General features: G+C 49.5%; 1 protein-coding gene across 3 annotated transcripts; it reads left to right on the top strand.

The window, feature by feature from the left end:
• The first annotated feature begins 253 nt into the window (after window positions 1-253).
• Window positions 254-24973, top strand: LOC100384542 (uncharacterized). Of its 3 annotated transcripts, NM_001362413.1 has the most exons (12): window positions 254-377; window positions 488-597; window positions 1869-2038; window positions 2133-2856; window positions 3257-3657; window positions 3739-3810; window positions 5246-5426; window positions 5507-5602; window positions 5681-5747; window positions 23773-23938; window positions 24040-24453; window positions 24555-24939. In NM_001362413.1, the coding sequence occupies exons 2-11, from the start codon at window positions 550-552 to the stop codon at window positions 24425-24427; spliced, it is 2313 nt and encodes a 770-aa protein (NP_001349342.1). In that variant the 5' UTR covers window positions 254-377; window positions 488-549; the 3' UTR covers window positions 24428-24453; window positions 24555-24939. The 3 variants fall into 3 exon arrangements, with proteins under 3 accessions (NP_001349342.1, XP_008646482.1, XP_008646477.1); XM_008648260.2 differs by lacking the exon at window positions 488-597 and having other exon boundaries at window positions 263-377; window positions 24555-24973; XM_008648255.3 differs by lacking the exons at window positions 254-377; window positions 488-597 and adding an exon at window positions 679-1271 and having other exon boundaries at window positions 24555-24973.
• Window positions 24974-25637: the final 664 nt, after the last annotated feature.

Raw genomic sequence — 25637 nt, 5'->3', positions numbered from 1 at the left:
GGCAACAAAGGTCAAACATGACGCTGAGCCGAATAGAAAAAAAAAACTATTTATAACCAGAGAAGTATCGAGGTGTAAATCGGCCATCATCATCGACAAAACAACGACGATCTTACCTTTCTTCAGTTCCCACTCGAAAGGCCCAATCGGAACTGGCCTGCTGGCTGCTGCTGCGGCCCATGGCCCAGGTGATCGTCCCCACTGACAGTCGCGGCCCCACCGCCGAAAACTTGGGTTCCCACTTCCCGCCCATGTCCATCTCACCGTCTCCTTGAAACGCACCCGAGCCAGGTCGAGCCGTCGAGTCGAGTCGTCGACGACAGCACGCGGCGGGCGGAAGGGGACGCAGACACGCAGTTGCAGGCTCGCAGCAGCAAGTATATAATACGAACCCCCTCGTCAGGCCCAGTAAATTTTTTGATGCACTATTAGTAGTAGTGCCGCTGCCCGCTGGTGCTGGGAGCTCATCATCATTCGTCGGTAGCAGGAAGGAGGCGGCGTGGAAGGGGAGGCAGATGCGGGAGGCCCACCGCAGGGTCGTCGCACCAGATGGACACGCCGGATAGGCCCCGCGCCGCCGCCGCCGCCGGGTTCGAGGTCCGCCATCTCGGTTGCGTCCGGGGGCCCGCCCCCGTCGATGCTTGTTCCTCACCGATTTCCGCTGTTCTGATGTGGGTTTTTTAGGATGGGGGCGGGGGAGCGGTCTGTTCGTGGCTAGGCGGCCCGGCCGTTCTGTTGGATTGGTCGGTCTCGGTCGGTCGGCAGGCGCCTCCCCCGCCGATGCGGTTTGCTGCGCCGCATTTGCCTTGACCCTTTGTTGATTTGTTTCTTTTTGTGGGGGGAGGGGGACTAGAAGGGTTCATTTCCGTTGGTGTTGGCGATTAGGTTTCTGATCGATAGATGCATCGCCGCTTTCTCCGGTGTTGGACTTTGACTTGGATTTGAGGTCTTCATCAGTGTTTTTCTCTGCGGGGAGAGAGGTGGGGATTTGGGGGCTAGCCTTACTCGACCCTGCGACGAACCATTCAACCATTGCTACTGGATGGACCAATTGGCTTGCTGATTTAGCGAGTTGTGGTGTCCGTTTGGATTGTCACCCCGTCCCCACGAGATTAGACAAGTTCTGGTGTATGCATTGTTCGGAAATGGAGGGTTTGGACTTTGGACCTTCTGCCCTCCAATGCTAGTGCTTAGATCGGCAAATCACAGCATTGTCTGATAGGTTTGGTGGTCTTCTGTCCATGGGAAATGCGAGTTCTTCAGAGCCTGAGGTCGTCTGTTCATCTAGCTCTTGGGAAACTGGCGTGTCTGATCATGCACATTGCTTTGTCATGGAAAAATCTTTCTCGGCAATTAGGGCGTCCTAGTATGAGGAGGCCCCTCGTTTCATTTTCTTATGCAAGTATTGTATGTCTCAGCAATGCTACATTTGATTACCTCATCATTCTATGCCTTTCAATGTGCCTTGGGGTTTCTTCCGACTGCTTTCCAATCAGCAGAGGCACCTAACTTTCTTACTTGCCATCACAATTCAAGTATTCATAAAGCATTTGTAGTAGATAAACTTGTACTATCCTATTCAATGCACGCAACTTCTTGCGGTGCTTTGGATATGCTGGTCTTATTTTGCCTGCATGTGTGTTTGTTCTCTTAAATGGGTTGGGGTAAAAGTTGGTGTAATACGGGCTTTTGCAGACTTCCTTCTCACGGAAGATTGTGGTAATCTCTATTTGCTAAAAAAAGCTCATGGTTTCGATTTAGCCAATCCTCAATTGATTGACATCAGGGCACATAAGCTTGCTTTTATACTTAGTGATGAAATGAAGACCTGTGCCTTTACTTTTCTAATTCGATTTTACTGCTTGCAGGATTCTCCTGTCTTCAATTTCATCAACAATCTCTCGCCTATACCACCACCTAAACCTTTAGACTCAGCACATAATGTGCAGCTATTCAAGTCATCAGACTTGGCACCTGTTTCTTCGATCTTTGCCTCACCACATGTTAATCCAGTGAAGGAAACTAAAGTTTTGATCAGGTTATTTTCACCTTTTTCCTATGCTTTCTAGCTAGTGCTGCCTTTTATGTATCTGTCTTGGCTTCACCTCACAATTTGTATTTCATGCTGGTAGGGATGAATCTGTTCACCTTCCTCAAGAATTGCACTCGCCTAGCAGTGTCAGGACTCGAATAGACACCTCAGGCTCTTTTAGAATGATCAGATGCAAAGACATTGTGTCGGACAATTGCAATATCACTTGTCAACTAAACGAGGCATCTATTGATTCTTCTGATCATACATCAAACTCTACAGGCCAATTGACTCAATCCATACAGGATGCTGCTGGCAGTATGGAAAGCGATAAGGATCAATGCGATGCCAATAAAACAGACCTTACCATATCCCAGGAGTGCACAGGCCTAGAAGGTATGAACCTTGATGAGAGTGGCCCAGACAAAATGGATTCGTCACATTCTGGGATTGTTGTTCATGAAAACCAGCTATCTGAACAAAACAATGACGAACCTGCAGCATATAATGAGGGTTACATTATTACACACCAATCAACTAGTGATATGCTCACTTTAGCCATACCATCTGGAACAGAAACACAACCAGTGAATGATACACAAATGGCTGATAACCCCTACTCTTGTGAATCCTTGTTGGATGATCAGTCAAGTGGATATTGCACCCAGAATTCTGTGCATGAACCCCATTTGTACTGGACTGGGGCAGTTGAAGGGTCTGCAGTATCCTATACTCCCCAAACACTCCCTGGTGCTTTGCAAAGTCAGCTGATGCCATGTAACAAGCTCAGTGAACCAAAAGATTACGTGCCTACTGAGCAAAATGTATGTATGCTTTGTGTTGCCATTAAAAGTTCTGTGCATATTGCATATTGACTTTAGTAATGCTTTGTGACTAAGTGCTAATTGGCCTAATCTAATTTGAAAACTATCGCAATATATCTGTACATACAAACTAATATTAGCTTGGATACTATATGTAGTAGAATGGATTCAGCAGGCTCATGTTTATTAGCAGTTATCCATTCATGTGCCTTGTGCACTGCATTGCTCTCAATTGCATAGTCTTGTGTCCACATGTTAACAAGATTGCCATCAGTATTCAGCTCTCTTTACTTTATAGCATTTACTTTCCTGTAACTCTAGTTTTATGTAGTCTGTGCTAATTTGGCTGAACTACCAATGTTTTTTTTCTTATGAAAAGACATGTTTTCTGCTATTTCAGGCCTTGTCACAGCACTTACGTGGCATGCGTAGGCGCAGCCTTTTCAATGAAAAGGCTGGAATTAGTAATAAAGGTGTAGACAAAACTTCGGATCATCATCCTGTAAATTCAACTACCCCCAAATGCAAAACTATTTCTGGTGACAACTCAAAGCCTCTAAGAACCCCTCCATGCGCATTACCTGGTATTGGCTTGCACTTGAATGCCCTTGCTACAATACCTAAAGAGAAAATAGTCCCTCGAGAGATTCAGTCTACTATAAATGAATCAAGTAACTTGATAGGCCCTGCTGGATCTTCTCCAGCACCTTTTGAGCAAAACATTATAAATGATGATTTCACTCAAACAACTGATGTTGCAACTGCCGAAGCTTCTAGTCAGGGTAGTCCCAAGAAGAAAAGGTATTGTGTCTTTGGCTATTATTTTAGGTCAAAATAGCACTATTTCATTGAAAATTCATGAAATGCAATAGTATTTTGCAGGCATAAGTTTGACAATGGTGATGGCACTTCATGCAAGCGTTGTAGTTGTAAGAAGTCAAAATGCCTGAAACTGTAAGTTTGAATATTTGGTCCATTTTAGGTATCATTGTATGAAAAAGGTGCCGATGTTATGACTTATGAGTAACTATGGTTAGGATTTTTTTAACGAAGGGGTTTGCCCCCTATTTCATTATGAAATAGGAACGAGTCATTACAAACATCGCGTCTTAGACAGAACGCAGACCATAGCCCACAGAGAATATCTCATCAACGCTAACCTATCCAGACACATCAACTCTGAAAAGGAACTAGCTAAGAGATGAGTATCAAGGGCGCTAAGCCATATGTAAACTTCAACTGATCATGTTTTTCCTTGACTAAGATGTATAGCCATGTTGGTTTATCTGCCGCCGCTATACTGTTTAAGTGCTTTTCAGTTTTGGGCAGAATGGTAAATAACAAGTATAGCAGTCTTCTACTCAGAAGCAAGTTGGGTAAGCTAGTAACGGCATTCAGTTAATAGATCTATCAATCCTAATCAAGTTGTTGCGAGGTGTTCAGGTTTCAATTTACAGTCAGCTGTATACCTGGTTACCTTGTTTATTCCTGTATTCATGAATAATACCGTTATGCTCATTAATGTTCATCATGGATTCTATTCTTGGGTGGTTTAGTCCCTTTACCAAGGATATAGTGACTTAGTTGTCATATTTATTTTCAGTAAATATATTTCCTTATTTGAGTTTGATTGTTTATAAGACAAGTCACACAATTCCTACAAAAAACAATGCCATCTTACCTTCTTTAATAAAAAAGTCCCAGTCATTAAAACCCATGTCATGCTAATTTTTTGGGTAGCTGCTCTAGATTTATCCTTCTTTAAATGATGCGAAAGGGCCTCTAGCGTAATGGTTAAGGCTTCCGAGTAGCACCTCCAGGTCCCAGGTTCGATCCCCCTCGGGGGCGAATTTCGGGCTTGGTTAAAAAAATTTCCTCGCTGTGCCTCACTCGCTCCCAGGTTGCGTCGCAACCCTCCGGCTAGGCTGTTGCAGAGTGGGCAGTGACGGCCCGCTAGTGATGGGGTGGCCAGGGTTCGCCGATTTTCTCGGCCGGGATCATGTTTCGGTCTCTTCTTAATATAATACCAGGAGGACGGTCTTTCCCTTCCCGTCCGAGTTTTTTTAATGATGCACTCCTTCACTTGTTCTAATGGATGTTCACCCTATTCTGAACTAGGTTCAAAACATCGAAACTTTTGAGTTTTGAAGAGTTACCCATGTTCTTTCCATGCTATTGCTTTCGAATTCTGTCTTCAAACTGATATTTTGTCTGGCCTGAGTGTTTGACCCTTCTCTAATGAATGTTTACCCTTTCCTGAATTAGTTTCATTGCTCTGACTCTTTTGAAGGGAGAAAGGATCTGTAGTATATTCCTGGCAAGCTATCTTTACACTGATAGATTGTCTCGTTTCTGTTACATGATAATTTTTTTGCTTAATTTCATGCAGTTACTGTGAGTGTTTTGCTGCTGGAGTCTATTGTTCTGAGCCTTGTTCGTGTATCGGCTGTCAGAACAACCAGAGTCATATGGAAACAGTTCTGTCTACACGGCAACAGATTGAATCTCGCAATCCATTAGCATTTGCTCCTAAAGTCATTCATACATCTGAGCCTGGTATGGACTTAGGGGTAAGAGACACTAACTTATTGTACTTGAGTATTTCCTTTAATCTTGTCTGTTGCTAATATCATTGTCTTCAATACTGTAGGACTTTTCCAATAAAACTCCTGCTTCAGCTCGTCACAAAAGGGGATGCAATTGCAAGAAGTCGTCGTGTCTAAAAAAATACTGTGAATGTTTTCAGGTTTAAACTCCTACATTTGTTTAGTGTTATTTTTTTCTTGATCCCTCTGTATGCATCTTATCTTTACTCTTCATCAAGGGCGGCGTGGGATGCTCCGTAAGTTGCAGATGCGAGGGCTGTAAGAATGCTTTTGGAAAACGGGAGGGTGAGTCAAATCCATTTTCATAAACTTCTGTTTCAAACAACTGCAACATCAACATGCATGCTCTAAGATCATAGTTGCACCAATGCAGTCTTATTCAATATACAAGTTACAAAAGCAGCTAAGAGATGGTCCCAATCAATAGTACTAGTTATAGCTTCACATGAAGCCTGGACTCACTGAGTTCTTTAGGACCTCATGATTGACCTTTCAACTTGAAAATGTAATACCATATACCCCCTTCTGTTAACTAGTTACCTATTAAGAAAAGGAAAAAAGACCTTTGCACATATTAGAGTTATATTTCTTGCTACCTTATTTAATTTGGAGTGCTCTTTAATTTGTTTGTCTCCTAAATCACCATGATGACCATTGACATCAGTAGTCTGGTTATGCTTCAGTTTGGAGTTGGTGTCTTTGCTGACAAAATAATTTAGTTCTGCTTCTGCTGGAAATGGCCACAGTATACTTTCAAACAATGCCGTAACCATACTAGTGCTAAGATGAGTGTTAATTGGTGTGCTTCTATATTTTCAACAGAAACTCCACTACTTGGTAAAACTTTCCTAAGATTAGCTTGTATTGTATGATGTTTGGTTTGTTTAAAGCGAGACGCTTACTATTATGATAGGTAACTCCTACAAGCGTAGGGCCCATATGCAGATAACAGATGCAAACTGATCTGCTAGATTAAGTTGTTAGAGATTGTTTAGGAGGTAAGTCTCAGTCGGTTAGGATAAGGGAGCATGTTTAGGAGTTTGTTAGCTTCTAGCCTATATATTAGCAGGCTGCTCGGTGTAAGGCATTAAGGAGAATTAATCAAAGAAAAGTATCTAGCTTCCCCTCTATTTTCTTGCTGTTGTGCAATCCAACACGTCACTAACTATTCATCGCCGTCGGGCCAGCAAGCCCTGACCCCCAGCCATCTACCCCTACCACCTAAGGCCGAGGAAGAACCATAACAATCTGGTATCAGAAATGCCAGGTTCCACCGTGGGTGACAACGCGACCTCTGCCGCTACACAGATCGCTGCAGCTTCCAATCAGAAATTGGATGTCCTTACCATGGTCACCGACCTCGCCTCCAAACTGGCGGATCTGTCCACTCGGGTCACCGACATGAAGATTGGACCCACGAGTTCGCCGCCAATCCTTCTTAACTCGCCAGGGTACCCGTATGGAATTCCAAGATACGGAGGCATTTCGGCACCATCCGTTGCACCCTCCACCATATCCACATCTGCGCCATCATCCTTTCCATCGACCACAGCCACGAACACCATGCCCTTGCCCATTCATCAGGTTTCCTTCCCACACTCGCCCTCGTCGATCCCCTCATTCCCATCACATCAGCTATCATCCACACCCCAATCACCCCACCACCAACTAGTCATGCCAGTCGGTGTTCCCCGGTTCCACAACCTAGAATTTCCTACCTTTGATGGCAAGGAAGACCCCTTGGGGTGGCCTACACGTTGCGACCAATTCTTCCGTGGCCAACACACACTAGACACCGACAAGGTATGGTTGGCCTCCTACCATCTCACGGGCATCGCTCAAACAAGTTCGTCATGATGGAACGCAACCACGATGCCATGACATGGCCGCAGTTCAAGGAGCTCTGCAATGAGCGCTTCGGCTCGCCTCTCCGGTAGAACCCGTTGGGGGAACTCGCTCGCCTACAGTTTCGTACCACGGTCGAGGAGTACCAAGAGCGCTTCTGTAACTTGTTGTGTCACGTCGAACCATTGGTTCCGACTCAGTAGGTGCAACTTTTCACAGCCGGGCTTCCAGAACACATCCACATTGATGTCAAGCTCCTCAACCCAATGCACCTGCAGCAGGCGTTTCTGTTGGCTAGGGCCTATGAACGCAGAGCGCAACCCCTAGGTAGCTCGATTATCCTGGTTCCAGGGCGTCCGGCTAAGCCAGCAGCACGACCACCCATGCCAACCCAGACAACACCGACAACAGCTCCAGCGCCGCCGGTGCCTCCACGACCATTCAAGAAACTCTCCCCAGCTGAAATGGCTGAACGCAGGCGCCAGAGGCTCTGTTACAACTGCGATGAGCAGTATGCCCATGGCCATCGTTGCCCACGACTCTTCTATTTGGAAGTCATGGATTATGGGGAAGATGACACAGAGATCCCAACGACAGACCCCTTAGATGCTACACCAATCATTTCTCTCCACGCACTGACTGACATCCACACAACAAACACCATGCAAATCCAGATAATCATCAATGAACAATTGTTGCTTGCCCTCCTTGATACAAGTTCCACTCACAATTTCGTCGACCGCACCATTGCTGCCAACATCAAGCTCGCCATGGGACCAAGTGTCGGACTCCATGTTCGAGTGGCCAATGGAGAAAAGCTGGCATGCCAAGGCTTAGCAAGCGACACCGATATAACCATTGACTCGGAACGCTTTGCCATCGACTTCTATGCCCTTCCCCTCGATGCTTTTGATGTCATTCTTGGCGTTGAGTTACTTCGCACGCTTGGTCCTATCCTCTGGGATCTGGGCGATGTCTACATGGCCTTCTGGCGTCGGGGCCACATGATTCTGTGGACGGGTGTGAGATCAACAAACAACGATAGTAGGCCAGCTGCTGCTTGAGTAATACAGGCAACTTCAGCACCAATGATGGACGAGCTCCTGGGATCATTTGCAGATGTCGTTTGAAGAATTGCGCGGACTGTCTCCTGCCGTGCCTGTGACCATCGGATTCATCTATTGCCCAGCACCGCACCAGTCACAGTTCATCCATATCGCTACCCACAGTTGCAGAAGGATGAATTGGAGGCACAATGTTTGGATATGCTGAATCGTGGCATTATTCGTCACAACACATCGGCGTTCTCCGCACCGATTCTATTGGTCAGAAAACAAGACAAGTCATGGTGATTCTGTATTGATTATAGAGCACTGAATGAGTGCACTGCCAAGGACAAATACCCCATTCCAGTTGTCGATGAGCTGTTATATGAGTTACATGGGGCACAATTCTTCAGCAAACTGGACCTGCGTTCAGGATATCACCAGGTTCGAGTTCATCCTGCAGATATTGAGAAGACAACATTCAGGACACACCATGGCCACTTTGAATTCCTAGTCATGCCATTTGGACTGACAAATGCCCCGACCACATTTCAGAGCTTGATGAATGAAGTGCTACAACCCCTCTTGCGACACTGTGTTCTGGTGTTCTTCGACGATATACTCGTCTACAGTTCCTTATGGTCCGATCACCTTAAACACCTACGTGTTGTCCTTGAACGCCTTCGATCCAATCAACTGCTTGTAAAGAAGTCCAAATGCAGTTTTGGTACAACATTTGTAACATATCTGGGCCACATTATTTCAGCCGCAGGAGTTGCAATGGACAAAACCAAGATAGAAGCAGTGATGAGTTGGCCAATTCCAAAATCTCTAAGAGGTTTGCGAGGGTTCTTAGGGCTCGCAGGATACTACCGCAAGTTCATCAAATATTTTGGAATAATCGCAGCATCCCTGATCAAGTTGTTGAAGGAGGGATTCCAGTGGACATCGGATTCTGACGCAGCTTTCAGCGCCCTAAAGACCTTAGACCGCCCTCTGTATAGCCCCCGTACTACAGTTACCTGATTTTGATCGATCATTTATTGTCGACTGTGATGTGCCGGGGTCAGAATTTGGAGCAGTACTACATCAAGATCCAGGGCCTCTAGCATTCTTTAGCCGAACGTTTGCTACACGCCACTTGAAGATAGCAGCCTATGAGCGAGAATTGATCGGTTTAGTTCAAGCAGTCCGACACTGGAGGCCTTATCTATGGGGGCACCACTTCCACATCCGAACCGATCATTTTGCTCTCAAATTCATGCTTGATCAGCGTTTGTCCACAATCCCCCAACATCAATGGGTCACTAAACTCTTTGGGTTTGATTTCACCATTGAGTACAAACCGGGTCACTTCAATACAGTTGCTGACGCCCTGTCCAGGCAGCATGACATGGAGGCGTCCTCAGCAGCCATCTCAGAACCGACCTTTACATTGTTCGATGACCTGCGTCGAGAAGCTCCACAGCATCCGGACTGGACAGAAAAATGGAACCAGATACAAGCAGGCACAATGACAACACCGTGGCATATTGTGGATGGGTTAATCCTGCATGGCAACCGGGTTTTCGTCCCAGCAACATCCTCATCATTTCCTGATATTCTCCAGTTAGCACATTCAGCCGTTCATGCAGGTATTCAGAAAACTTTGCACCGTCTCCGAGTAGATTTTCACATCAACCGGGATCGTGCACTGGTGCAGGAATTTGTGCGCTCTTGCACAGTATGCCAGCACAACGAGACCGTGGCTCTTCATCCAGCCGGGTTGCTTCAGCCATTGCCGGTTCCCTCTCAGGTCTGGGCAGACATCTCTCTAGATTTCATCCAAGGCTTACCAAAGGTGCATGGTAAATCAGTAATACTGACAGTGGTCGACCGTTTCTCCAAATATGCACATTTCATAGCTTTGGGTCACCCTTACACATCAGCAACAGTAGCCCGTGCCTTCTTTGACGGCATTGTCCGACTGTTGGGCCATGCAAATAGTGTAGGGTCTGGCCCATTGGCTTGTGTGCGTGTGTGTATATGTAATGTTGTCGGGTACCGTAATTAGGGGTACCCCCAATACTCCTTAACATGGCTGGAAAACACCCTCAAAACAGACCGTAAAGACCGGTAAGCGCGGTTCAAAGTTGAAGCCTCAGGGACGCGATCTCGTCTCGCCCGAGCCCGGCCTCGGGCAAGAACAGTAGTCCCGGACGGATTCACGCCTCGCCCGAGGACCTCCTCAGGCAACGGGCGCACCCCCGGCTCGCCCGAGGCTAAGCTCGGGCAAACTTTGTCGTACAGCGACCTCGGCCAAATCGCCTTACCAACCGACCGTATCGCATGCGCATTTAATGCGGGGATCGCCTGACACCTTATCCTGACACGCGCGCCTCAGTCGGCAAGGTCGAAATGACCGCAGTCACTTCGCCCCTTTACTGATCGTTCTGACAGGAAAACAGCACTATTCACGGCGGGGTGGTGGTGACGGACGACAAGAAGAGGGTGCAACACGCCATGAAGAAGCTAGCGACGTTCCAAGGTGGTGCTGTCTAGTGGGCGAGGAGGTGAAGGTAAGGTTGCAGTCCAGTGAAGGAGTCAGGAGCGCAATAAGGAGCAGAGAAGACAGTCACCTGGAATTGAGTGAAGAGCGAGTAGGCTGCCTGAGCTGTACGTACTGCAGCTGTGAGCTCTCCATCAACGGTGGTTTGTCTGCAAGTTGAAGCTGCAAGGGCTGCGCAAATCAGGTTCTGTTCCCCTCCGTATTGAATCACTGCATTTTTCTCTTTCTTGCTGGGTGTTGGAGAAAGGAGAAAGGGCTCGACTAGTTGAAGGGCTTTGTCTTGCTACCCTATTTGGAGGAATAAAAAGGTTAAAGAGGGAGTTGTGCCTGTAGTTCTGCAAAGTAAAAATTATGGGTGAAAGTCAGGGCATTGAGCAGATTCTCGGGAAATTGGTGGAACTTCTTGCAGCAAAGAAAGAAGAAGCTCCATCTTCAAGTAAAGAAAATGTTGCTCATATAGAACCAGTTCAAAAACTAGAGCTGATGCCAAATGATATTAAATTGGAAGGGGTAAAAAATTATTTGGCATGGTCTAGGAGAGCATTGCGATTATTGAAGGCAAGGTGATTCGAGGGCTATGTCAATGGAGCTGTTGTTGAGCTCAGGGACAAGTCAAGTGTTGAATGGAAGGACTGGGATGCTACAAATTCTTTGGTGGCAGCATGGATGCTGAGTTCTATGATCCCAACAATTGCTAGCACTGTTGATACAATTATAAGTGCTGCTGAAATGTGGAAAGCACTTGAAGAAATGTACTCAGGTGCTGGACATGTTATGTTAATGGTGGAAACTGAAGACCGCCTCCATAATATCAAACAGGGGGAGCGATCTATGGCAGAGTATGTTCAAGAATTACAATGTTTGTGGGCTGATGATGACCATTATGATCCTATCGAGCTGCCACACTCAGAGTGTGTTGCTTGGGCAAAAAAATGGGTAAAAAAAGACGTGTACTTCAATTCCTAAGAGGTCTAAACTCAGTTTGAGGGAAGACGTGCATCAATGTTTCATCAATCCACTCTACCTAACCTGCAAGAGGCAATAACTGCTATATCCCAGGAGGAGTCAAGACTCAGAGTGATGAGGGAAAGCCCTCCAGTGCCATCTCACCCCGTGTTTTCAGTTATGAAAACTAAAGATGCTAGAGAGTGTTATAATTGTGGTGATGTTGGACACATTGCTCGTAATTGTTCGAAACCTTTCAAGTTTAATCGTGGGAGAGGCAGGGGTGCTCCCAAAGGTGGCAGAGGTCGTGGAGGAAGAAGTTGGCCAAGAGCCAATGCAACAACTACAAAACAAGATCTTGAGACCTTTAAGGAGCATGAAGCTGAAACAAAGTTCAGAGAGCAACATCAAATTTCTGGAGATAAAGATCAGAAGTCCTACACCAGGGATTTTGTCAACTTCACCTACACAAATGAAGGTAATTATGCCCATGCTCTTGTACCCACACATGTCACACGATCAAACTGGATTTTAGATTCAGGGGCATCAAAGCATGTCACAAGCACATCAAGTGAGTTTATATCATATATAGGATATCCCCCCACACGTAAAGAAATAATTCAAACTGCTGATGGTACTCCTCAACCCATCAAGGGAGTTGGCACAGTACAATGCACTCCATCCATTAAGTTCTCATCAGTTTTGTACATGTTCAAACATTGTTTAAACTATAAAACGTTGTTTGGGTGATGAAACGCTGTAACGTTTCAGGATCTAGCGTAAAACGTCGTTTTAGGACGTATAAACGTCATGTTTCGACGTTTAAACGCTAAATGCAGTAAAACGTTACGTTTCTGGCGTTTTAGATCTAGTGACCCAACTGTGAAACTTAGCCCAGTCCAGTTCGGTCCTATCAGGCGTTTGGCCCAGGTTGCAGCCTCCTCGCGCTCAAGCCTTCCCGTGCGACTGCGGGCACTCCAGGCGCCGTTAGGCCGCCCGTCCACGTCCAGTCGGTCCGCACGTCCAGCCTCCGCCAGGCTGCCCGTCCGCCAGCAGTCTGCCACTCCCGTCCTATGCTGTCCAGTGTCCACCCGTCCGCCTGGCCTGGCCTGACGTCGTGCGCCTTGCGCCTGCGCTGTTCGAGCGAATCAGCGCCACCGGCCGCCGACGTGGTCTGCTGCAGTGCTGTCGCTTCTTTATGTCCAGCCGACGTCTGCTGCAGTGCTGCTGCTTCTCTGTGTCCAGCCGTCGTGGTCTGCAGCCGATGTCTGCTGTTTCTCTGCATCCAGCTGTCCATGCCAGCTCCTGCTGACTGCTACTCTACTCTGTGCTCTGCTGAAATAATGATATATTGAATTTTTTCTATGTTGTTTAGAACTACGTTTAAACTTTATTTAAAACGTTTAAAAGTCAAAACTCCACCTATGAGCGTTTCAACGTTTCGTCGTTTTAATAACCTTGGTTTTGTATGTGCCAACCATGGTTATTAAAGCGGTATAACGTTAAAACGTTATGAACCAACTTTTTAACATTTAAACGAATGTTGAAACGTCTTTTTAGATTTGACATAGAAATTCAAATATAGAATAAGTTCATACATAAGTTGAGTTCACAAGCCAAATAGCATAAAAAGAAATAGATCAAGTTCAACAACACAAGTTCAACCACATAAGTTACAACTTTTATGGATGTTCAATAACCATCATTGAACTCATCAATATGAAGACCATGGCCTGCTGTGGCGCAGTCAGCGGCCGGCGGGCCAGCAGAGAGCAGTGGCTGGCTGAGGAGAGGAGAGAGGAGAACAGCGGCTGGCTATGGCTGAGGAGAGGAGAGCTGAGCGGTGGCCGGCGCAAAAGAGGAGGGCGGCAGCCGACTGTGGGTGAGATGAGGAGAGGAGAGAGGAGAGCAGAGCGGCGGCTGGCTGAGGGAGTGAGGGCGCCTCGTCCAGCGCTGGCCAGTGCCCAGGAAAGTGACCTAGAAAATGCTAAAGGCCCAAGACGGGTAGAACGCCCTCAGAACGTGTAAAACGCCCTAAAACGCTATTTGGACGATTAAACGACGTTTAAACGCTCGAAACGGACGTTCTACGCCCTAAACCTAAAACGTTCAGACGTTTCAACTTTTAAACACGTTTTCTCGTTTAAATGACGTTTAAACAACGTTTTAATAACAATGGTGCCAACTTTTCCTGTTAATTTGATGTCACTAAGTGCCTTGGTTGATCAATTGGACTGTCGAATTATACTTGACTGAGATAACTGTTTAATTTAGGAGAGGAGAACATCGAAGAGACTTGGGACAGCTACCAGACGTAGAGGATTGTGGTATATGGATCATGAGGAGGCTAATGATTCAATATGCACTATGCTGGCAACGAGGTTGGAAGAGAAAGAAGTTGCAGTAATGCTTTTGCATTGTAGATTGGGGCATCTCTCTTTTGGCAAGATATGCAAAGCTTTTCCTGATGTAATGTGTGGGGGTGGATAAGAGCAAGCTATTGTGTGATGCCTGTGAGTTTGCAAAACACACAAGGACATCTTATATTAGACGAGGCATCAGGAGTATATCTCCTTTTGTGCTAGTTCATTCTGATGTTTGGACGTGTCCAGTGACTTCTATTAATGGAATGAAGTACTTTGTTACCTTCATTGATTGCTTCTCTCGGATGACATGGATTTATTTGATGAAGCATAAGAAAAAAGTGTTGAAATGCTTTTAAATTTTTTGTGCACTGAACAAGAATCAATTTAATACTCAAGTTAAAATGATAAGAACAGACAATGGAACTGAGTATGTGAACAAGGAATTTAATGCCTTTCTATCAAGAAATGGTATATTACATCAAACCTCCTGTCCTGATACTTCACAAAATGGAGTGGCTGAAAGGAAGAATCGTCATATTCTAGAGGTTGCTCGTTCTCTAATGTTTACAATGAATGTTCCAAAGTTTTTATGGAGTGAGGCTGTATTGACTGCTGCATATCCCATCAATCGCACTCCTTCAAAAATACTTGAAATGAAAACTCCATTGGAGGTTCTTCTCGGTGAGAATAAGTTTATTGTTCTACCTAAAGTTTTTGGATGTACATGCTTTGTAAGAGATCATAGACCCCAAGTGGGGAAGTTGGATCCACGTGCTATGAAATGCATTTTCGTGGGATATTCTGCAGGACAAAAAGGATATAAGTGTTGGAATCCTAGTGAACGACGTCTATTTGTAAGCATGGATGTTACGTTCAGAGAGACTGTGTCTTTCTATGGTGAGATGACAGATCTAAGCTTTTTTCATGAATCTGCCTCTACTAGCACAAATGAAGCTAGTTGAGAGGGGGAGAACAGAGAGGTTGATTAGAGGGAACAACTGTAAAATAAAATGGAAGTGGTGATCAGTGCTTCCCAACAAAAAATGCAAGTTGTGCCAAGCGAATTGGATTCAGTGGATCCAGACTCCAGTCACGGGAATAATAAATTTTGTGATGATGACTTACGATACAAGGGTGAAGTTTACACAAGAAGGTCTCGTTTGCATTATGAGGTTCCTGAAACCAATTCGTCATCAAGTTGAGCAGTTTCCCCCAAACACATCAGAGACTGCAGATGTACCGTTGGCTTCTCGTGGAGAAATTGAAGATTTCTCTTCTTATGACTTGCCTATTGCAATACGAAAAGGAATGTGTGCTAAGGCCGGAGTGCCTCCACCAAGGTATGGATATGAACATGACATTAGCAATTATGTCTCATATGCTTCTTTGTCCGCATCATATAGAGCATTCGTTGCATCTTTGCAATCCATACCCATTCCGAGAGATTGGAAAGAAGCAAATCATGATCCCAACTGGCGTAAGGCAATGCTAGAGGAGCTTAAGGCCCTTGAGAAGAATCAAACATGGGATTTTGTAAAACTACCTGAAGGAAAGAGAGCAGTTAGTTGTAAATGGGTATTCACTAGGAAGCAAAACCCAGAAGGAAAGGAAGAACGATATAAAGCAAGGCTGGTTGCAAGAGGGTATAGTCAAACATATGGAATTGATTATGATGAGACATTTACACCGGTGGCGATAATGAATACTGTAAGGATATTAATATCTTGTGCTGCAAATTTTGGGTGGCCTTTGTATCAACTAGATGTTAAAAATGCTTTCTTACATGGTGATTTGCAAGAAGAGGTATATATGGAGATTCCTCCTGGACTGTCAAAGTCCGAAGCAGTTGGAAAGGTCTGTCGATTGAAAAAATCATTGTATGGTCTCAAGCAGTCACCACGAGCATGGTTTGATAGATTTAGACGTGCAATATGCAGTATGGGATACAAACAATGCAATGGAGATCACACTGTGTTTTATCGACATTTTGGACGTCGAATCACAATTCTAGCTGTGTATGTGGATGATATTTTTATCACATGGGATGATGAACCTGAGATTGCACGTCTAAAGGATAATTTGAGTAAGGAGTTTGAGGTTAAAGATCTTGGTCACCTAAAATACTTTCTTGGTATTGAGGTTGCTCGATCCCCACAAGGAATAGCTCTCTCACAAAGAAAGTATGTTCTAGACTTAGTGAGACAGGTATGATGGGGTGTCGACCTCTAGCAACACCTATTGACTTGAATCACAAATTATGTGCAGAATCCGGTGATCCTGTGAATAAAGAAAGTTACCAAAGGCTTGTTGGTCGACTCATCTACTTGTGTCACACAAGGCCTGATATCACATATGCAGTTGGAGTGCTAAGTCGATATATGCATGACCCCAGAAGGGGACATCTTGATGCAGTTTATCGCATGCTATGGTACTTGAAGTCTTGTCATGGAAAGGGAATGTTCTTTAAGAGCCATGGTCATCTAAAGGTGGAAGGTTACTCTGATGCAGATTGGGCAAGTTGTCTTGATGATAGAAGGTCAACTTCAGGTTATTGTGTGTTTGTTGGAGGAAATTTGATATTATGGAGAAGCAAGAAACAATCAGTGGTATCTCGTTCCACTGTTGAGGCGGAATATAGAGCTATATCACTTTTGATATGTGAGATGCTATGGGTAAAGAGTCTCTTATCAGAGTTGAAAGTATTGAGAAAAGGTCCCTTGAAGCTATGGTGTGATAACAAGTCAGCTATAAATATAGCCAATAATCCAGTTCAGCATGACAGAACAAAACATGTAGAGATCGATCGGTTCTTCATCAAGGAGAAGCTAGACGATGGTACTTTAGAGCTGGGTCATGTAAGCTCAAAAGATCAAACAACAGATTGTTTAACTAAAGGTTTAGGAGTAAAAGAGTGTCATATATTGTGTAACAAGATGGGGATGATTGATATCTATCGCCCATCTTGAGGGGGAGTGTTGGGCCGTGCAAATAGTGTAGGGTCTGGCCCATTGGCTTGTGTGCGTGTGTGTATATGTAATGTAAACTGTAACAGAGTATCACACTCCAGAAAGTCTATTCGAGAAGCTTCAACACCGACTAGGTGGAGCGCCGAGTGTCCCGGCACCCGGCCCAGTCAGCGTCGGTGTAGACTACCAACTCGGAGGAGGTAGGCCGGTAAAGAAGTAGCCCGTAGTCGACGGTGCCCCGGAGGTAGCGGAGGAGGCGCTTGAGAGCCGCGAGGTGGGGCTCCCGGGGGTCGTGCATATGGAGACAGACCTGCTGCACGGCGTAGGAGATGTCCGGCCTAGTGAAGGTGAGGTACTGAAGTGCACCAGCAAGACTCCTGTACCCGGTGGGGTCCTCGACTGGGTCAACCATGGCCTCAGAAAGCTTCGCCTGCGTGTCGGCTGGGGTAGAGCAGGGCTTGCAATCAATCATCTTGGATCGCTCCAGAATGTCAAGAGTGTATTGCCGCTGGTGAAGTAGGAGTCCTGAGGGGCGAGGCTCAGCAGTGACCCCCAGGAAATGGTGAAGCACGCCCAGATCCTTGACCGGAAACTCCCGTTGAAGCGCATCAACGAGGCGGCGAAGAAGTGACTGACTGGAGGCGGTGAGGACAATGTCATCCATGTAGAGGAGCAAGTAGGCAGTCTCTGCTCCATGATGGTGGACGAATAGAGACGTGTCTGACTTGGCCTCCACGAAGCCCAGTGTCACCAGGAACGTGGCCAGTCTGGAGTGCCACGCCCGGGGGGCCTGCTTGAGGCCGTAGAGGGACCTGTTGAGCCGGCAGACCATGTCAGGGCGAGAGGAGTCCACGAACCCCGCCGGCTGGCAGCAGTAGACGGTCTTGGTGAGGGCGCCGTGCAGGAAGGCGTTCTTGACGTCGAGCTGGTGAACTGGCCAGGAGCGAGCAAGGGCCAGTGAGAGCACCGTGCGGACGGTGGCCGGCTTCACAACCGGGCTGAAGGTCTCATCGTAGTCGACTCCGGGGCGCTGAGTGAAGCCCCGAAGGACCCAACGAGCCTTGTACCGCTCCAGGGTACCATCGGCCCGCCGCTTGTGCGTCCAGATCCACTTGCCGGTGATGACGTTGGTGCCGGGCGGACGAGGCACCAGATCCCACGTCTGGTTGGCGACGAGCGCCGCGTACTCCTCCATCGCCCGACGCCAGTGGGGGTCCAGCAGGGCGGTGCGGACGGAGGAGGGTACCGGAGAAACCTGCGAGTCTCCGGTCGTGGCCGCCAGGACTCGGGGCGGCAGGGTACCGGTCGCGTGCCGCGTCACCATCGGGTGGACGTGCCGCGGGTCGCGGTGAAGGAGCGGTGGGTGGTACACCGGCGTCTCGACACGTGCCGCGGGTGGCCGCGACGGAGGTGTAGGTGTCCCTGGCGGGGACTGGGCCACCGGCGGTGCCGCTAGAGGAGAAGGCACCGGTGGGGACGGTGGCGGCGACGGCGGCGGTAGAGGTGCGAACCCCGGCGGCGGCAGTCGACGCCGGTAGACTCGCACCGGCTGGGCGAAGCGAGCCGGAGGGGTTGGTACTGATGGCCCCGTATGCGGTGCAGTCCCACCACCCCCGCTCGGCCCGGGGGCGATTGGAGACGGGGCTCCGCGGAGAGGCGACACCACCAGACCCGAGCAAGGCACCGGGCTGGGAGTAGGACCGACAGGCGGTGAGCGAGTACCTGCAGAGATAGGAAGAATAGGTGGCTCGACCACTACGGCAGTCGGAAAGAGAGTGAAGAGGTCAAGGTCAGGGTCGGAGGGTGGTGTGGTGGTGGAGTAGGGAAATGCGGACTCATCAAACACCACATGGCGAGAGATGAGGACCCGACGAGAGGAGAGGTCAAAGCAGCGGTAGCCCTTGTGGTCCGGGGAGTACCCGAGAAACACACAGAGGGTGGAACGGGGTGCTAGCTTGTGAGAAGCAGTGGCAGCGGTGTTCGGGTAGCAAGCACACCCGAAGACACGGAGGTGGTCATAGCGCGGAGGGGAACCGAAGAGTGCCTGGTGAGGAGTGGGGGCTGGGCACGCGGTGGAAGGGAGACGATTGAGGAGATAGGTAGAGGTGTGGAGGGCCTCAACCCAGAAACGTGCCGGTAGGTGCGCCTGGAGAAGAAGAGTATGAATGGTGTCGTTGGTCGTGCGGATCATGCGCTCAGCCTTGCCGTTCTGGGAGGAGGTATACGGGCAAGACATCCGCAACTGCATCCCGTGGGAGAGAAAGAAGTCGTGGGAGGTGGAGTTATCGAACTCCCGACCATTGTCACACTGAACTGCCTTAATGGTGAGGTCGAACTGAGTGGACACCCAGGCAAAGAAGTGGCGGAGGGCGGGGAAAGTCTCAGACTTGGCACGCAAAGGAAAAGTCCACACATAATGAGAAAAATCATCAAGCACCACAAGATAGTATTTGTAGCCTGACATACTAGTAATAGGTGAAGTCCACAAATCGCAGTGTACAAGATCAAAGGCATGAGTAGCATGCGAGGAAGAAGAAAACGGGAGACGAACATGGCGGCCTAACTGGCACGCATGACAAAGATGCTCATCATGTGATCTAGTACATGGGATAGTGGCATTATGAGTAAGCTGCATCAAGGCATCGCGTCCGGGGTGACCAAGGCGACGATGCCAGGTGGTAGAAGACGTGGTGGCAGCAAAAACAGCAGCTGGGTCAGGTGACGAAGACGAAGATGTGGCGTGCGGAAGCCGAAGGGTGTAGAGGGGCCCGATGCTGTCACATCTGAGGAGGGGGCGCCGAGTTGTCGAGTCCTTCACAGTAAGACCAGAAGAGTCAAACTCGACAGAACAAGAATTATCAGCAGTAAACCGACGAATAGAAAGAAGATTGTGGACCAAAGAAGGAGCGACAAGAACATCGGGAATGCGAAAAGAGCCGGGAGGTCCGGCGGCACCCACAGATGTGACAGGAAGATACGAGCCATTCGCCACCATGATGGACGAAGGGAGAGAGGAAGGAGGGCGAACAGAGGTGAGTATACCAGGGTCGGGAGTGGTGTGGTAGGTAGCACCGGTGTCCGCGATCCACTCGGGACCCATTGGCGGAGTCAGAGTGGGAGTCTGGAAGGCAGCCAGGGCGGCCGCGTCCCAACCAACCAGCCCGGACGGTGGAGTAGCCGGCGGCGTGGGCCACGACGAAGCGGCAGGCGTCGAGGTCCAGGGCGACGGAGAGACGAAGGCGAACCCCGGCGGCGAGGTGAACCCCGGCTGCGCACCAGCGAACATGGCCGCCGGGGGACGAGCCTCAGAACCTGGCCCCTGGAACGGCCACATGGAGATGCGCCCTGACCACGGGTGGTGGAAAGTGGGCCAAGGCGCACCTTGCTGGGGTCCCGGCGCCGGTGCGTTGCCACGGGCACCACCACCGGAACCACCACCACCACCACCGCCACTGCGACCACCACCGCCCCCACCTCCGCCACCTCGACCCCCACCGCCCATGCTCGGCTCGGGAGGACGATGGCCAAGGACAGACGGTGGCGGAGTAGGTGGACGGGTCGGGGGGAAAGCCGCCAGTGCTGTCGAGGAGGACGAGGACCCCGGGCCGGAGATCGTTGCAGCCTGAGCACCCAGAGTGATCTCCTCCAGGGCGAGGTCGTCGCGGACCTGGAGGAAGGTAGGGAAGGGGCGCTGGCGCATGATTAACGACCGAAGGTGGGTGTAGCGATCACTGAGGTCGCGGAGGACGTTGAGGACTAGATTGCGGTCCTCCACGGGGCAGCCCAGATCGCCAAGTGAGTCCGCCATGGTCTTCATCTTGCGGCAGTACTCACTGACGCTGAGGTCCCCCTGGATGAAGGTGCGGAAGGCTGCGTCAAGGCAGAGAGCCCGGGCATCGGCGTTGCCCATGAACTGGCCCTCGATGGCAAGCCAAACAGCCCGAGCATGAGGGAGGTTCCGGAGGAGGCTGTGGAGATCAGCGGAGATCGTCCCCACGATCTAGGTGAGCACGATGTTGTCGAGGCGCACCCACGCGGCAGACGGCGCCACGTCGGTGGGGTCGCAGAGGACGTGGTCATCCAGAGCGTAGCGACGAAGGGTGAGGAGGAGTAAGTCCCGCCAGCGTGCGTAGGACGGCGACTCTGGCTCCAGGACGACAGGAACCATGAGGCGAATGTTCTGGACACTCCCAGCCTGAAGGTGGAGCTGAGCCACGAGCGAGTCAGCCGGGTCATGCCAGATCACCGTGGGGATGGTGCGGGGCGCGGTGCCGACGGTCGGTGCGGTCGGGACGCCGTACACGCCGCCCACGGTGTCAGAGGAGGTGGCCCCGCCGTCGTGGGCCGCAGGCGAGGCGAGGAGCTGTTCCGCCGTGGCAATCTGAGCAGCGATAGCGTCGGTGGCCTCGCGCTCGCGCTCCCACACGAGGGCTGCTTCCCGCAAACGGGCCTGTCGTGCCGCGTGCTCCGCACGGGCAGCAGTGAGGGCGGCGACGGTGTAACCCTGTTGGGCAACCGGTGGAGGAGGCGGCTGATCGACGACAGGATGTGGATCGAGTCGACGACCAGCGACGGGGGGATTGGCGGGGAGGGTCCTCCGGACCGGCAACCCCCGCGGGAAGCACATCCGCCACAGCCACAAGGGCCGAAGCAGTGCCCGCAGCGGGGAGGGCCCCACCGGTGGCGGTGGGCCCTGCCCCCCACGCCGGCCCGAGCGCACGGGAGGCGGGAACGGATCCCCACGCCCCTGCCACCAGCGCCTGCGCACCTGCAGGGGAGGCAGCGGCGGCGGGTGGGGAGGGGCCAGGGGAACGCGCCCACCCACGGCGGCCGCAGCAGCGGCAGGGCCCGCGCGGCCCCCACCGGCGGCGGCGGCACCACTGCCCGCACGTCTAGGAGCGACGGCGGCGAGCGTGCCAGGGGAGGCGGCCCGCACCCAGGAGGAGAGGGGAGGGAAGGTGGAGGGAGAGAGAGGGTGTTGCTCGCCAGCCATGGGAGGGAAGCGGTGGTCGAGGGCGCCTGGACGCGATCTGGTGCGGCGCGGTCTGGCTAGGCGCGAGCGCGTGCTTCAGGCAGAGGCGGTTGGACGGCCCTTGGCGCGCTCCTGCGCTGGTCGGAGGCGCGGCCCCAAGGCGGACGTGTCCCAAGGCCACGGTTCCCGGCCAGGGCGCGCGACCTCGCGCGCGCGAGGCAGGCGGCCAGGGAGACCGACGCGGGCGCGGCACCAGCCCTGGCAGGCGCGGGCGCGTGCTTCCAGGCGGCGCGGCGCTGTCCAGCCGCCCGCGGCGACGGCGGCTCCGCGGTTGGGCGCTCGGGGGCCGCGGCGGCGGCCAGAGGGGAGAGGGAGTAAAACCTAAACCTAGGCCTCCGATACCATGTTAGAAGTAATAATTGTATATTAGGGCTAACCCTAGAGGGTAGCTATATAGTCCTTGTACATGGGCCACATGGGCCTAGCCATATACTCTAACAGTTACCATGAGCATAATATTGCTATAACACGACATACCATTCGGCACTTCAAACAACACCATTCCAAGTGGTCTACGGACGATCTCCACCAGCACTACTTCCTTATGTCCAGCTCAGCACCACTGGATGACAGGCTCCAGGAGCATGATAGTTGATAGGTTCCTTGCTGAAGTGCGAGAACGGCTGCTGCAGGCACTAGGGGGGCATCACAAAGGCAAGCTGTGACCTCGGTATGCAGGGCCTTTCCAGATTACGGAACGAATTGGGAAGGTAGCGTATCGTCTGCAGCTTCCACCATCAGCCCGGATGCACGGCGTTTTTCACGTGGGACTCCTCAAGCCTTTCCATGGCCAGCCCCCAACAGCGACGCCTGATTTGCCAACCATGGAGCATGGACGGGTTCTCCCTACGTCCACACGAGCTCTCAAAGCAAGACTACGAAGAGGAGAATGACACATGCTGATCCAGTGGGAGGGAGCACCGGAAACACAAGCCACTTGGGAGCGAGTGGACCAATTCAAGCCTTCATATCCGGAATTTCAGCTCAAGGACGAGCTGTTCCTCGAGGAGAGGAGAGATGTTATGATAGGCAAGTGCTACAAGCGTAGGGCCCATATGCAGATAACAGATGCAAACTGATCTGCTAGATTAAGTTGTTAGAGATTGTTTAGGAGATAAGTCTCAGTTGGTTAGGATAAGGGAGCATGTTTAGGAGTTTGTTAGCTTCTAGCCTATATATTAGCAGGCTGCTCGGTGTAAGGCATTAAGGAGAATTAATCAAAGAAAAGTATCTAGCTTCTCCTCTATTTTCTGCTGCTGCTGTGCAATCCAGCACGGCACCCACTGTTCATCACCGTCGGGCCAGCAAGCCCTGACCCCCAGCCATCTACCCCTACCACCTAAGGCCGAGGAAGAACCATAACACTTACATGTAGCTATATCATTCTGAAAGGGTGCCCTATACAATTTTCAAGACTTTTGGTTATTATACGGAGTAAGACTATGGCTTGCTTAACTATTTCAATTTTTTTCTCGGTAACCAACTAACCGTGTTCTACATTCTGCTATCCACAAAAAGCTAATATTTCTCTAAAGTGTTTTTATTTTGAAACCCGTTTCAAGGGGCTTCTGTGTTAGGCATAGGGGAACCTAAACAGGGATTGGAAGAAAAGTATGTTTGTGTGAAAGAAGAAAAAAGTGAAATCGATAAACAGCTTGTTGTCTACCAGACTACTGACGCTGCTCCTGCTGAAAATGTACTGACCACACCTTCCATGGTGGAGTGCAGGTTTGTATGTCGTATGTCTGCACGATACACATATGTTACTGTAAATCCTACCTCTTATGTAATGTAATATACTGAATTCTAGTGTGTCTTGCTCTTCCCAGACCCTTGGCTTGTCTTCCACCCGCAAGCTCCAAGAAAAGCTCCAAAAAACCACGGTCTTCAACAAAGCTCACAGGACATCCTTCTCGGCCGTGCAACTTACAAGCTCCTCCAAAGACCGACGTTGTGCTCTCCCCATTCGAAAACTACGCGGAAATGGTCCTCGGTGATAGCACATCAGATATCCTGAAGGGAAATTCATCTCCTCATACTTCTGTTAAAGTTGTGTCACCGAATAAGAAGCGAATCTCTCCCCCACGGATGGGTATCGGGCTATCTCCAATCTGTAGGAGTGGCAGGAAGCTGATTCTCAAGTCCATCCCTTCTTTCCCTTCCCTTGGTGGTGATGTAAACAACGAGGATCCGAAGGCCAAGCTCCCAGCGCCTTGAATTTATCATGTTTTGTGTCACTCGTGGTGAACTTTCTTGCCTTTATTTTTCTGTTGTTACAGTTGCTTCTTGTTGAGATGTTAATCCTTTACCTGTCTCAACCCATCTGCTCTCTCTTTTTGTACAGGCCCTTCCCGTTGGTTCTCGAAATCGCCCACGCGCTGACTGCACCAGACTGTTTCTACCACCATACCATCAGATAGTGGATGGACAACCAAGCGTGCACCGTTTCATCATTTGTGTAATTGTGTTTGCTTCGATTAATAATTATTCACGTACTGCTATAATAACCCACTGTGATGGCAGAATTCTACCTACCTCCCAGAACCACCAGTGGCATTTGGTTTGCTGGTAAGTTATGTCTCGGCTCAAGGACGTTGCTGTGTTGCCTGTGCCTGTATGTCTGTATAATTTATGTTCATTATCCGGGATCAAGATGTGGAACCTCTATGTACCTGATGGCAGAACTGTTAAGACATATTTTATTTTATTTTTATCTGAGGTTAAACTGTGAGACTTATTTGTGTAAGGTCATACTGTTTTTTACATTTTTTCCAGGAACGTGCCTGAGCATGTCTTTCATTAAGAGGGGGGAAAAAGTTTCAGAACAGGTTTTGAATGGCAGAGAACTTGGACGAGCCTCTCAGCCTTGCCACTTGTCAGGTCAGCAGCAACGAGCGAGTAGTGACGTCCGCTGAAACAAACCAATGGACCATGCTGACGTCCCAATTCCAGCTAGATCATTGGCGCTGTCCGTAGGGCGGGGGCGGCACGCCCGAACGCGATAGTATCCATGGCCAACGTCACTCATCGATAACGTCACGCCGCTTGACGGAAATTTGCATGCACATCCCAGGAAGAGCATTGAACAGTGCGTTCTTTTCCCCTTCTTCTGTTTGGTTTTGGCTGGAATATGCACGGCAAACAATGTCGAATTGCCAGCCTCGTTCACAAGGAAATGGTAGATCCCGTAATGCATAGTTCACCCATGTCGAGCAGGCAAAGATCTGGAGATTTCTCAAGGCAATCTTTTCCTCACATCTTAGATATTAGATCACTCTAAGGTCTAATTTGGAAACTCAAATCCTCTCTAGAGTTTCGGAGGGGGTTTAAGTTTCCAAACTAACTCTGATTAACTTGGAAGCATATAGGTTGGGACGAAAGGCTCGTGGCTCGTCAACTCGCTCGGTTCGTAGTCGGCTCGTTTGAA

Source organism: Zea mays, chromosome 1 (genome assembly GCF_902167145.1).
Source record: "Zea mays cultivar B73 chromosome 1, Zm-B73-REFERENCE-NAM-5.0, whole genome shotgun sequence".
NCBI lineage: Eukaryota > Viridiplantae > Streptophyta > Magnoliopsida > Poales > Poaceae > Zea > Zea mays.
Note: the sequence above shows the minus strand (reverse complement) of the source record. Positions and strands in the feature narration are given on the sequence as shown.